General features: G+C 31.9%; 1 protein-coding gene across 1 annotated transcript; it reads left to right on the top strand.

Moving 5' to 3' along the window:
• Nucleotides 1-6,240, top strand: LOC143056368 (indolethylamine N-methyltransferase-like). The gene is made up of 3 exons (XM_076229458.1): nucleotides 1-206; nucleotides 400-607; nucleotides 5,621-6,240. The coding sequence occupies exons 1-3, from the start codon at nucleotides 53-55 to the stop codon at nucleotides 6,045-6,047; spliced, it is 789 nt and encodes a 262-aa protein (XP_076085573.1). The 5' UTR covers nucleotides 1-52; the 3' UTR covers nucleotides 6,048-6,240.
• Nucleotides 6,241-15,117: the final 8,877 nt, after the last annotated feature.

Genomic DNA, 15,117 nt, shown 5'->3' with positions numbered 1-15,117 from the left:
TAACATAATCAAGTTTAATCGTACATGCTTCAATCACAAGCAGCTCACAGATATGGCTACCACACCTCAACTTCGTACGGGTGAAGATTACAAGAAGATTTTTGATGGAAAGGTTTATGCAGATACACTGTTCAACCAGATTGAAGTCGAGGGATTTACTTTCACAGAGTTTAGACTAAAAACACTTCACAACATATTTTCAAAAGGTAAGGTAAGTTTATTTATAGAAACAAGGTAATTGATTGTACTGATACAAATATTACCTGTCGAACCATATATACACTTGCATAGTGAAAGTAAAAATTAAGATTAACATGTCACTGTGTTTTCATCGTTTAATCTTTATGTTGATAAAATTAAGCAAAACTTTCCTATAGCATGTACACTGTGATTTTTCAGGGACTATAAAAGGAAAATGTCTTTTAGAAATTGGATCTGGACCTTGTATACACACTGTTATACCGGCAGCAAAATGGTTTGATGAAATAATTATGACAGACTATTCCCCTTCTAATAGAGACATGCAAGAAAAGTGGTTGAAAAAAGATGCTGGTGCTCATAATTGGGATATGTATTTTAAGTACTACAGCAAACTAGATGGAAATGAGTAAGTTGTTGGTTAGAATAATATATTTGAAACCTTTTTTCTTTGACTTTTTTCTTTACTTCGGCGTCTTTTGTTTTTAAGGAACAAATGGAATTTTGGTCTACGCTAATGAGGAAAAAGCGTTAAACACAATTAAATCGAAATAGACATGTAAAGGACAATAAAAGTCAGTTTTTTATTTCATAGTTCAGTGTTGAGTATGTTCTTTTTAAAGAAAATGCATTATAATAATCTGGTAGGTTACGGGATAGAATTGTTTATTAGGTCAACAACTATCTGCCCTGACATTTTTAGACCATTCAGGCAATCCGTTGTTGGGTTGCTGCTCCTGAAATTGTAATTTTAAGAAAATTTTGCAGCTTTTGGATATTTAATATTTTGAATATTATTATAGATAGAGATAAACTGTTAACAGCAATACTGTACAGCAACGTAAGACCTAAAAATAAGTCAACATGAACAAAATGGTCAATTGACCCTTTAAGGAGTTATTGCCCTTTATAGTCATGTTTTAACAAGAACATCTAGACACCATTAAATTGGAAGCCATCTCTTTGGGTACCACGGTGAGTAACTGAAACCAAAGTTTTTTTGAAATATGATGAGATTGATAAAACTGTAAATTGTCTTTGTGACAGCTACAATATACAAGATGTGATATGATTGTCAATTTGATCACTATCCATCACGGACTTTATAAAGTAACTTCAAGGAAGACAAAGGTAAAATTGAGACTAGAAATGGGATTATGTCAAAGAGATAAAAACCCGACAAAGAGCAGATAACATCCGAAGGCTGACAATCGGTCTACAACGTAGCAAGAAAATCCCGTACACGGAGGTGGTTCTCAACAGGCCCCTCAATAAAATTTATTCTAGTTCAGTGAAAATGGACGGCACACTTAACTTCAAAACATATAAAAGAACTTAAATTTAATTTTAAAAACCTAACAAAGGCCAGAGGCTCCTGACTTGAAAATAACTGCATTGCTATCTGCAGTGAGCAGAATCCAGACTGTATATAGTGAGTTATGAAAGGCAACAACCTGAAAAATTTAAAACAATCTAAATGTTAAAAACCTACGGTCTGACTTATGTACTAAATAAACAAAAATAACAAATATACTATTTAGAAACCAACAACATCCACTCAATTACAGACTCTTGACTATAGTGGGAAAGGCACATACAGAAAATACCGTTCATAATACATCCGATGGAATTAACGTCCTTTGTAGAAGAAACGTTTGGCGTACTCAATTATTAGCCTTGCGTCTATGACAAGTTTTTTTTATAATGATTCTGAGGAATATATGAACATGTAGTGTAGAGAGTCGAAAATTCATAACTGTCAACCAAAATAAATGGAATCGACAACATCATGTAATTTATTAAATACCTCTTATAGTTTCTTTACGCTACACAAATGACTAATTTCATTGTTTTGCTTCATAAGAAGAGTAAATTATTAGTTCTTTAATAGTAGTAAGGAAACTAGTAAAATGTTGTAGAACATCTACTAGTAGCAGAGAAGAATCGATATTTGACGGTTTTCTTTGTGCTATTTAGGTAGCTAAATATATAGTATGGACATTGAAATGTTCTGAGAAGGTCTGAGATGTGGTTATTATATCATTGTTAAGTTGACTAACCGTGGAGCGTACGGACCTGACCGCAGAATAATTTATTGTACTTCTATAGAATTACCGTGTAGTGTTTATCTTATATCACTACCACATTGTTGGCTACACAAACCAATCGATGTTTCTGTTTTAGCAATTAAATTTACCGACAGGTATTCGAATGTGCATCCATTGCGTTTTCATACCAGATTTGCTTTTCAGTTTATAACCAAGCTTAAGTAAAATCTGGTTAGACGCATTTATTAGAAACAAATAAAAATTGATAGTAATAACATACTATTTAAATAACCAAGAATTGTTTTATCATACTGTTGACATTTGCCCCTAGGAATCTGACTTTTATAATTCCATCATGAACAATGGTTGGGGTTTTTGTTATTAATTTTGGCATTTTGTTTCACACTGGTAACTCCGCCTGCATACGGAGTATATATTTCCCATTTGATACGATATTCCCGGGCTTGTATTTCCTTGATAGAGAGTGGCTTCTCACAAGGAAGTTATTAAACCAAGAGTTTCAAATGGTGAAGTATCCCTTCGTAAATTTTACGGACGCCATCACGAGTTGATTGACCGTTACGGAATAACCGTTTTACAGATGATAACGTGTATGTTCTTTATGTCGTAACTACAACCCCGTTCTCTTTTCACGAATGTGAACTACCAAATTATACTATTTACCGGGTGTGTAATAACACGAGCAACACGACTGATGCCACATGTGGAGCAGGATCTGCTTACCCTTCCGGAGCATCTGAGAACACCCCCCAGTTTTAGGTGAGGCTCGTGTTGTTTAGTCTTTAGTTTTCTATGTTGTGTCTTGTGTACTATTATTTGTCTGTTTGTCTTTTGCTTTTTCAGCCTTGGTGTTGTCGGTTTGTTTTCAGTTTGGGGGTTTGGATGTCCTTCTTGTATCTTTCGCCGCTCCTTTAGTAACTCTTTACTAAAAGTAACATAAAAAGTGAAATATTGTTTTATCCCAGAGGTTTTTTTTTTTGAGACGATGATGTTCTTTTGGTCCTTTTTATGGTGTTTAAAATAGTAATATTTACAGTTCCATGAACGAATTATACTTGTTTAAACATATACGATACCAAGATTCACTGTGACTGGCAATCTTTTACAAAATAAATGAAAGTATTTTCTATTTTCTCCCATAGATACACTATTTGGTTTTGGTGCTTTGCGGTAGCCGTATAACTTGTATTATAAGAAACGCAATACCATATCCATATTTCTAGTATGATGTTGTTTAAAGAGTTCGTTAAACAAATTCATTTACTATTCATGTAAACCTTTTTAACGTGTTCCTAACGGTAGTCGATCGATTTAACAATTTATTTAGATCTTTTAAAAAATAGTTTAATACAAATCGATTCACTATTTGCTATCCAGTAATTAGCGCTTATGGTTTTCAATCATGCAATAACTATACTTTTGCATAACACAAGGTAACGATTTATTCAGAGTACTTACAGATTCTTAACCCATAATTCGTGTGCTGATATTTTTGTTTTGAAAAAACATGTTTTTCTTATTAATTAGAATTGGCGTTGAACTATTTTTTTCAGATCGGTCCTTTCTGTATTTTTATTTATATAGATAGTCTGATTGGAAATCATTCCACATCTCCTTATTTTCATATTAGATATATACTAGTATTAAAGAAGAGCTAATAATGACTAGAAAGCATACAAATATATCTGTAATGCTATGCACGTTTGGCGGACGTGTTTTTCGTCAAACAATCGTAAACCCATTGGAACCAAATGTGCCCCACTTCTTGCCGACTTGTTCTCTTGTTCTTATGAGGTTGATTTCATACTGGTACTTTTTAGGAAGAAACAAAAGAAGTAAGCAAAATATTTTAACTTTAAATCCCGCTTTATACATGATTTTCTCTCACTAAATAATTCAAAATTAGGTGACTATGTTGAACTCGTCTATCAAATAGAACTTGAGATAAAGGATACAATAGATACAGTTATATCTTGACTTACATCTAGAAATTGACAATGAGGGTAGGTTGAAAACAAAACTTTACGACAAAAGAAATGATTTAACTTTCTAATTTTGAACTTTCCTTTTCTACGTAGCAACATTCGAACAGCGACAGCATACGGAGTATATATCTACCAATTGAAACGATATTTCCGGGCTTGTTTTTCATATCATGATAACCATGATAGAGGGTTGCTGCTCACAAGGGAGCTAATGAACCAAGAGTTCCAAATCGTGAAGTTGAATTCATCCCTTCGAAATTTTACGGACACCATCATGACTTGGTTGGACGTTATCGAATTTGCATTAGATGCATGATTTGTTTTATTAGTTGTTAGTGGCTTTGAACTAGCAGTCAGATAACTGCGAGTACTCTCAGATCTGTTCCTAGTGTCTTTTTTGTCGGGATGTACAATTACCCGGCCATGTCCACTTGTATTTTTGTCCATCTGGTGAGTTAAGCCTTTTTCAACTGATTTTTATAGTTCGTTCTTATGTTGTACTGTTATACCACTGTCCCAGGTTAGGAGGAGGGTTGGGATCCCGCTTACATGTTTAACCCACATTGTTTTCAAAAGTATGTGCCTGTCCCAAGTCAGGAGCCTGTAATTCAGTGGTTGTCGTTTGTTTATGTGTTACATATTTGTTTTTCGTTAAAAAAAAATATATAAATAAGGCCGTTAGTTTTCTCTTTGAATTGTTTTACATTGTCTTATCGTGGCCTTTTATAGCTGACTATGCGGTATGGGCTTTGCTCATTGTTGAAGGCCGTACGGTAACCTATAGTTGTTAATGTCTGTGTCATTTTGGTCTCTTGTGGACAGATGTCTCATTGGCAATCATACAACATCTTTTTTTTTTTTATATATTCCACATATGATAGCGGATATGTTCCTAATGTCCTTACTACATATCAGTCCTTTTTTCACTAATGTGACCAAGCGAATAAGACTGATTACCAGGTTTGTAATAACATGAGCAACACGACGGTGTCCCATTTGGAGCAGTTTCGGGATACTTTTCCGGAGCACCTAATATCACCCCAAGTTTTTGATGGGTTCGTGTTGCTGAGTCTATAGTTGTCTATGTTGTGTTTTGTGAGCTATTGTTTTTTTTTCTGCTGCTTATCTTTTGTGTGCAATCGTAATTTATGAGATAATCTTCTTTTATAGGATTATACTTATAACTTTTGTGTACACAAGCTATCTATAAAACACAAAAAAAAAAAAGAACCGCTTGAAGTAAAGTTTTTCTGGGCAATTTTAGAGAATAAAGGATTGATTTTAAACGTTAAATAAGTGTTAAACAAATCACACAAGGATTAATCATAAAGTTTTATACTGTAAAAGATGTCGATATTTATATTTTAGAGACAACTGGCAACAGCTAGAGGCTGCTTTAAGACCGAAGATTAAGAGAGTACTTTCATGCGATGTACATTTACCCAACCCCTTAGATCCAATCAAGTTAGAACAAGTTGATGTCATTTGTACAAGTGCTTGTCTTGAATCCGCCTGTCCAGATAAAGATTCATATCATATTGCCATGAAAAATGTAGTATCTTTATTGAAACCAGGGGGCAAACTGATTCTGATCGGAATCCTGAACTGTACCCATTATACCGTTGGAAGTGAAAGGTTTCAATGCGTATCCTTGACAAGAGATGATGTTATAAGCACCGTCAAAATGAATGATCTAAAAATCATTGAAATCTTTGATGATGATAGTTCATTGGATATGGATGCAGCACCATTCAACGGTTCTGTCATTATACTTGCTGAGAAAACAAGCACCTAGATGTGAATCTTGCTGGTGAATTTTTCAAAGAGACCTGCTTCTTATTGTTCAAACCACTGCTTTCAACTATATTCCAGTACTAAAGTTAAATATTTGTTGCCCGTCTTATTATATACTATATATTATTCCTAAACAACAAGCTTATAATTGTGAAAAAGACTCCAATTGTACAAAATAAACCTTAAAATTTAAACACTTCATTTCCCTCAGCACATATTTCAGTTCTATAAGCAAAAGTACCAGGATTATAATCCTCATGTTATCTTTGTATATTTTTTTTTCCAATTTAACATGTGTTAACATCGTATTACTAATATTTGAGTATTGAAAAAAAAGTCACAAAAAAACTAAACTCCGAGGAAAATTCAAAACGGAAAGTCTTTAATCAAATGGCAAAATCAAAAGTAAAAGCACAAACACATCAAACAAATGGACAACTGTCGTATTCCTGACTTGGTACAGACATTTTCATCTGTAGAACCTGGTTTTATAGCGCTAAACCGCTCACTTGTATAACAGTCGCATCAAATTCCATTATATTGAGTACGATGCGTGAACAAAATAAACAGACATGAAAGGCAAAAATGTCAAAATAGGGGTACATAAATAAAGGCAACAGTAGTATACCGCTGTTCAAAACTCGTAAATCTATGGACAAAAAACAAAATCGGGGTAACAAACTAAAACCGAGGGAAACGCATTAAATATAAGAGGAGAACAACGACACAACATTAAAATGTAACACACACAGAAACGGACTAAGTATTAGACAAAATCCGATGAGAATAACAAATATAACATCAAAACTAAATACATGAATTTGGGATAGAAAAGTACCTTGACACGTCTTATACATCAGTCAACACCGTGTCACAATCTTAATCACAACAAAAGCACAAAAAACATTTAACAAAGAAGTACAAAAAAGTATATATCACATCATTCATTGCTGTATTATTTTGTATTATATTTATGTATGTTAAATTATCCTATAAAGGATTGAGAGATTGTAAGTACCAGGACCGAATGATTTATAGATTAACATCAACTCTGGCGTAGAATCGCGTGTTTGACATCAGAATGTAAACGTCACACAGGTAGAGATATAAAATAATTGTGTCGTTCAATTTCAAAGTAAGCAAAAATTATAATGGAACAATAACACAACGGCGGGATGTACAGAGCCACGTCGTATGTATCAAATAAACACAAAAAGTCACATGGACAAATCACACAAGCAAAAATGAAAGATGTTACAAACAACACAAAGCAATTTCAAAAATTCAAAAAATTTATTATCTGTAATTCTCTCAGTGGTTGTCGGTTGTTTATGCGTAACAGAGATTTTTTTCGTTCATTTTTTTATTCATAAATTACCTAGGACGTTAGTATCTCGTTTGATTTTTTTTTATCACACACTTAAGTTCAGTAAAAAGATAAGTATTCTTAAAATAACTTTTAGTAAATGTCTGTGTGAATAAACCTTTTGTGCAATCACGAACCTTTTTTTTTTTAATAATGGACGCCAAAACAAAAGTAATCGCATAGATTTTTCGCGACAGATTATTTACTGATAACATTATCAACATTTACTCTGAATAACAAGACTGCCTTACCTGAATTAAAAATGGAGTTGTCTCTCTTGTCACACACATTTTTCCCCAAAGGCCCACTTATTACCAGTTTTGTCTTATTCCCTGTTTTAATATTTGATACGGAATATAACATTCCAATCAGTCTGACAAGATTGTCGGAACACTTGATCTCGTTCTTTTAAAAGTTTTCAAATCCTTCATTACAAAACAAAATTTCGGCAAACGGTCGCTAACTCTTTACCAATAGTTATCAAAGGTACCAGGATTATAATTTATTACGCCAGACGCGCGTTTCGTCAACATAAGACTCATCAGTGACACTCAGATCAAAATAGTTATAAAGCCAAACAAATACAAAGTTGAAGAGCATTGAGGACCCAAAATTCCAAAGGGTAGTGCCAAATACGGCTATGGTAATCTATTCCTATGTAGAACAGTAAAATGTTTGCATATGAACATTTTTTTTTATTTCACAATGAGAAGATCAGGAGCGATCTATTATTTTTACCAAACGTCAAACTTTATGTTTATTTAAATATTAATTCAAACCTATAGTTTTCCATATTTATTACTCTTGGAAATATTTGTGCACTGCCAAAAGAAAACGCAAAAAAAACGTGTACATGCACCATTTTTTGTAGTAAATAAAAAAAGTAATTGTTTTATAACATCGAATGCATCTGTCCCATGGTGGATTTCTAGACTTTTGGAGTATTATCCGACTAGTTTGTACATTGTTCTATCTGAAGCGGTATGAACGTTATAGCGTTCAGTTGATAAACGTTCATCGGAAGATACCAAGACCTAGTTGAACTTCACAAATAAAAAATGATGATCTTGAAGTATAGATTATAGGTACTGACGTTGTTCATTTATTACTTGTTATAGTATTTTGTATTTGTCTTTGCATAATTTGAACATTTACTGTTTAATCTATTTTAAGTATATTTTGGCGTGGCACGGTATTTATACATCCCATCAATGTATTATTATGCTATGGTATTTTTTTGTGTATTCTTGTCATTCATTTTTGCTGACGTGATTCGTCTATTGTGCATCTATTTTCCATTTGGTTTTTCTTTGTTGGCATAATTGTTTGTTTTTATAGTGATTAAGATTTAAACAGGTTTAATCCAGCATTTTCTACATAAGGAAAAGCTGTACCAAGTCAAGAAAATGACAGTTGTTGTCTATTTATTTGAACGTTTTATTTTACCATTTGATAAGGGACTTTCCGTTTCCAATGTTCTTTCAAGTTCGATTTTTTGCTGTTTAATATTTTAGTACATGTACCCCTTTTTTGTCCCTGTATATCTTTAAATTATACTATTTAGTCCATTTATGATTATATACTTCAAACGTGGCTCGGTATATAAATCAAGACATATTGTAAATGTCCTATGGTCAATTTTGAATTCTTGTCTTTCATTTTTGCTTCTGTACTTTGATAGAGGAATGGTTATTATGACTTGTAAGAAATACATTTCGGTTTATACTTCCTTGTAAAGTGCAAACCGGAAACAAGTGTAGTAAGAATAAATTATATCTTAATATAATTTTAAGTATCATAAGTAATCTTAAAGTATACATTCTAAGGAGTGATGTTGTTTTCATCTTTATTAAGTGTTAAAAAAGTCCCTTATTTTGTCCTTGCATATCTTTAAATTATACTGTTTTACTCCATTTATGATAATATACTTCAAACGTGGCTCGGTATATAAATCAAGACATTGTGTAATTGTCCTATGGTCGATTTTGAATTCTTGTCTTTCATTTTTGCTTTTGTACTTTGTCTCTATTCCATTTTTTGTTTCCTTATTGAAACAATTATTTGTTTTTATCGTGATTAAGAATACAATACAATCTTGAATGCTGTTATTTTTGACATTTTTACCTATAATGTCTGTTTGTTTTGTTCAAACATTGTTGTCAATATAATGGAATTAAATGTACTGTCATACAAGTGAGAGGTTTACCTAGCTATTAAACCAGGTTTTATTCATCATAGATTTGATATGTATCAGCTGCTCAGTAATTACTGTTCTTTTATTAAAATTGACATCACTTAATATTATGATGGTGATGTTTATAAGATACCTTTCAGTTTTATAACTATAAATAAAACCAACCGTCATCGGCTTCTGCAGTATTAAAAAGGTTTGGTTTTATGCAGTTAAAATCACAGTTTTTTTCAGCGCCTATAGGATTTGATATATGTCGGTGCTGAACGCTAACTGCAAAGATTTAACCAGTTTACATTTGTGTATTTGGGATATATAGAGTTATTCCTCTTTTTTGTATATAATTATGTAAAAAAAAGTTATACGAGCCATAAAGAGATAAGTTATGATTTTTAATAAAACAACTATCAAACCTGATTAAATGATAAGGATGAAAACAATGTTAGCATCTTTTATACATGTCCAGAGTTGGTGTTGTTTGTTTTGTAAGAATATTGGAGGTGGTAAAAAGTAAATAACAAAAATACCGAACTCCGCGTAAAATTTAAAACCGACAGTTCCTAATCCAATTGCAAAATCATGAGCTCAAATATATCAAACGAATGGATAACAACTGTCATATTTTTGAATTGGTACAGTCAATTTTTCTATGCAGAAAATGGCGGATTAAACCTGGTTTTATAGTAAGATCATGCATGAAGTCTATATTTTTAGTGTTTGATATTCTGTTCCAATTATATCTTTCTAGGAATTGCTCATATTTATATAATAAATTCATTTGTTCTTCTGTCTATTTCATGACATAGACGTAATATCTCATCAATTGAATTTTGTCTCTGTTCTAAAAGAAAAAAATAAACAAAAGTCAACTTAATAAAATTCCTCTCAAAGACTATTTGTTTTAGTTTTAAAATCAGTCTTAAAACCTTTCTGTCATCTATTAAATCATTTATATATTCTACTGTAGTATTATCAAATTCTGCAGCAGTTAATAAATATTTAATTACGATTCCGTAAAAGAGAGTGCTTCCGCTTTTTCCGAGAGGAGTGAATGAAATGAGTTCTTCTTTAAGAATCAAAATAGTTTGTCTAATTTATTCCTATGAAACCGATATGAACAATTAAATTATTATTATTGCATTTTAGGGAAGGGTGTAATTGAACGTGTTTGTAACAGACGTGACTCGGTGGGCCATCGTTAAAACAATGCACAATCTCGGGTTTCAGGAGCAGAGCGAATCAGGCAAAATGTATTATATGTTTTAGTTGTTGCCAATAAAACATTACTAGCAACTAGAGTTAAACTACCAAAAGGGTATTTTCGTTTGCCATAAAGTGGTTATATATTGCTAAAGAAATTTATACATCAAGGCCGAGAAAAAAGGAGGTTTGTTATGTTTATATTTTAATCGATCATTATTTGTTCTTTGGGGGTCCTTATGAATTACTTTAAAACAAAGTCTCCTCAAAGTAGATTAAAAAATTGTCCCAATCAGTTTCCCTTTCAATATACTTTATCCTGCAATCCACTTTCCTGCTATAAACATACAAGGTGGTAGAAAAAACGTAGCGATAAACATATACATGTAGTATACGTTGAGAGTCTCTTTGTATCCTACTTTTATTGTAAACGATTGGTTATACTATTTACGTCACATTCTCGTCGAGGTACGCGTAAAGTCCTGTACATTTAATTAATACCAAAAAAATGATAACAAAATACCGAATTCTAAGGAAAATTCAAAACGAAACGTACTTGAATAACATGACAATTCAAAAGCTGAAACACATCTAGCGTATGGAAAACAACTGTCCTAATCCTAACTTAGTACAGGCATTTCCTTATGTGAAAAATGATGGATTAAAACTGCGTGATTTAAATACAACGTGTGAGTTTGAGAGTAAAAAAGACTGCATGTAAAAATGCAGGATAAAACATTATTCGTACAGTGTAGGTATTTCGGCTTGCAACGAAACTGAACCGGGCTCTCCGAGTCTAGATTTTCTCTACGTTTCTTTTCTAGCTCGTACAAATAAGTTCCATATTTTCCTACATAATACGAATATTGTCTATATATACTTATATATTTATAATTATTGCATAGCAATATAATATTTCCCACAGAAAGTAACCAAATGTTAGCGTGCAATAAATTCTAATATTGCACTAGTGCAATAAATCTTCAAAATTCATGACGTCATCAAATATAAAATCTTAGTTTAAACCAATTTTTACTTTCAAATATTATATTGTTATACAATAAAAGGGTTATTGCATGAATATTGGAAAATATTGTCCCTCGTAGAACATATATTGCACTCGCAAGCTCGTGCAATATAAAATTCTACTCGGGACAATATTCCCCAATATTCATGCAATAACCCTATATTATTGATTATTTATTTAAATCTTGAAATTAACCGCTTTTTTCTAAAGTGTTTTATTTACTTCCATAGGCAATATTAGTCTTCCGGAATTTAACATTTGCTTGGTATTTTTCTGTTTATTTTACATGTTATTTTTTTCTTTTAAAGTTATTTTAAATTAGAAGTGCTACATTCGTAAACAGTTTTAATAATTTGTTAGTAACGGCACTGTCAATAGTGTATTAACAAATAATTTAAAACATAATCATAATATATCTTGTTCTAATTGAATCGAGGCAAATAATATTTCTCATTATCACTCTTTTTCCGGATGGTAAATTTGTACAAAAATTAGCATGGTATAAATATCTGAACAGATGTCTGAGAAAGTTTGGTGCAGATTTGTCAGTCGTGCGCTCTTGGCACTTTTAACTTTAATATTGACAGAAAATAAATATTCCCATTCAGTGTAAATTGTCCTAAAACATATTTCTACATAAGGCACGTGTCAAGACCGTCAATGGAAGGGATTAAAGGACAACTCATGAATAAATGATAATTTCCGATCGTTTATTTCTCTTTAAAGTAGTCTGTGTCGAATTTTCTTCTTATTATGATAATGTTAATATGATTTTCTGCAAAAACAATAAAATACATTGTATGTTCAGCATTGAGTTAAATAGTATGTTCACATTATCCTTAACAGCATAGAAGCTATTTCTATATAACTGGGGTATAAAGGTCATATTCTTAATTGTATGTAAGAAAATATATTTTTTTTGTCTTGGAATAGTTATCCAATGTCCCAGGATTATAGTTTAATGCGCAAATATATAACACACATTTTGAACTTTTTACATTCTGTCTAAAACATGAATTATACTTATATAACGGATTTCTTTTGCATTTATATATTTTCCATTTCGAGGTATGCAGTATGAATATTCAGTATAATAAGAATAGGAATATGAGAATAGGAATATATAAAAATAAGAATAATCATTGTTCTAAGAGTGTTTCTGCATTCCAACGTTACATATGATTACAATATATTATAAACACAGCTGGAAAATCCCACACCCAGAGGCGGGCTTCAGCTTGCCCCTAAACAAGAATGTGTACTACTTCAGTGATGATGGACGTCATACTATACTCCGAAACATATACATGTATATAAACTTAAATAAAAAATTCCTTCACGTCAAAAAAAAAAATCCAGAAGCTCCTGACTTGGGACAGGTGCAAAAATACGGCGGGGTTAAACATGTATATTGAGATCTCAATCCTCCATCTATACATATAGCCAAGGTAGAAAAAAAAACAGAAAAATGCACAGTAAAACTCTGTTTAAAATAAGTTCAATTTTGATGTTTGAATTGGTAAAAAAAGAAACTAAAAGCAAAATTACCATGATGCATAAATTAAGAAAGGAGTACTAGCAGTTACTGCCATGTCAGCTCCAGACCTCAATTAAACTGATTGAAAGAGTATTTTTTCATCTTATAAAAATCAAGCACAATCCCTCTCTTTAGTGGTTGAGTATCATACCATCATCATAGAATATATGAGAAGAACATAACCCTAATCATACAAACAACTGGTGGTTTGTACTAAATGTGATTATTTCCGATGCAAAGACCCTATCAGTGAATCAATATCAATACCAAAATATGCCATCTTTAATCACCTGACAACAGTATTGTAACTATATCCCTTCTGAATAAGTCTGTTTAAAGGTTTGGTAAGCGTAAAAAGTGAATGCCGACATCTTTTTGCTTTGTACAGAATATAACTATAAAAGATTGGATGTGAAATACCTGAATTTAAAAGCATCTGCATGTTGATTTATATTTTTGAATTATGTCCTTGTACCGATGTTAAATGTAGTAAATGTTTTGACTAGTTTGTGATATAGAAAACCCTGGAGAAATATTTGTTCAGTAATACAGAGATTTCTTACGTTATAATCAAATACGTTGTTACATATACACGAGCGAATCGAACAAGTTGAGATCTATAAACACCATAAGACGGTGACAAGGGAACGTCATGTCACCATTTAAAAATTGATAATTAACAATGGGAAATGAAAAATCATCTCCTTTATCATGAATTTTGATATTAAACTACCTGTTAAAGATATCGGTATATCAAGATCCAGGCAGTGTTCCTTGTTAGTATTAGCAGTATTTAAAATCAGTTCAGCCGGATAAATCTTTCAAGTGTTCATACCGAATCGTCATTATCGATAGCCAATATATCATCCAAGTATCTACAAGTGCTATTAACGTTATGTATCAGATGTTTTTCGAAGGAATTTTGTTTATTTTAGTCATAAATTGTAACTCATAACAATATAGAAACAGGTCTGCAATAAGTGGTGTACAGTAAGTACCCTTTGGAATTCCGATAGCTTGACGATATATGGAGTCTCCATAGCGAAAAGAAATGTTATCTAGAAAAATGCAAGGTTATAGTATCAAAGCAGGTCCAATTGATATGTTTGCTGTTACAAAAAATTATCAATCTAATTAGGTGTGTAAATTTTTTCTCAATAAAAATTGGCAATGTGGTAAATAGGGAAAAAATCGAAATCGCCAATATAAGTATGCACTTCATCAAGTACTTCCAAACTTTTGACACTCAAATTAATTCCACTATTTTCAAAGTCCTTATTTAAACAATTTATCACTAGGTTTTTAATCGTACCAAGTGTACTAGTAAGTAGACTTGATAGTTAAGTATAGTGGAACAATGGTTTGAAGACAAAATAAATCTATATTTGTAAGGAGTTTTTTTGCAGCTTCGAAAGCCAGTACATGGTTCGAACTTAATTGTATTTGGTCCTGCTTGTAAAGAGGTAGCTAAACGTCTATGTTTGTTACAGATGTCATTTTTTTCAGAAAATAGAGTCAGTTGGAATGTTGGTAAATTCGTCATACTGTTTGCAGAACCTCAATGTAAAATTTACGTCGGAAAATAATGATTATAATTAGCAGCCTGGATAAAAAAAAATATTTTAGATTTTGTTTGATACGAGAAATAGGGCTATTATGGTTTTTGTGAGTAAAATATTCTCAAAATTGTTGTATATGTATAACTATGTTCATTACTGAATTAAAAAACGAATCTAAGGATTTCTTGTCA

Source organism: Mytilus galloprovincialis, chromosome 1, assembly GCF_965363235.1.
Source record: "Mytilus galloprovincialis chromosome 1, xbMytGall1.hap1.1, whole genome shotgun sequence".
NCBI classification, from domain to species: Eukaryota; Metazoa; Mollusca; class Bivalvia; order Mytilida; family Mytilidae; genus Mytilus; species Mytilus galloprovincialis.
Note: the sequence above shows the minus strand (reverse complement) of the source record. Positions and strands in the feature narration are given on the sequence as shown.

Bases quoted from the DNA above. Each gene is read 5' to 3' on its own strand.
- LOC143056368 (XM_076229458.1), top strand. From the start codon at position 53: ATGGCTACCACACCTCAACTTCGTACGGGTGAAGATTACAAGAAGATT. The intron at 207-399 runs GTAAGGTAAGTT...GTGATTTTTCAG, and splicing joins TCACAACATATTTTCAAAAG to GGACTATAAAAGGAAAATGT. The intron at 608-5,620 runs GTAAGTTGTTGG...TTTATATTTTAG, and splicing joins AGCAAACTAGATGGAAATGA to AGACAACTGGCAACAGCTAG.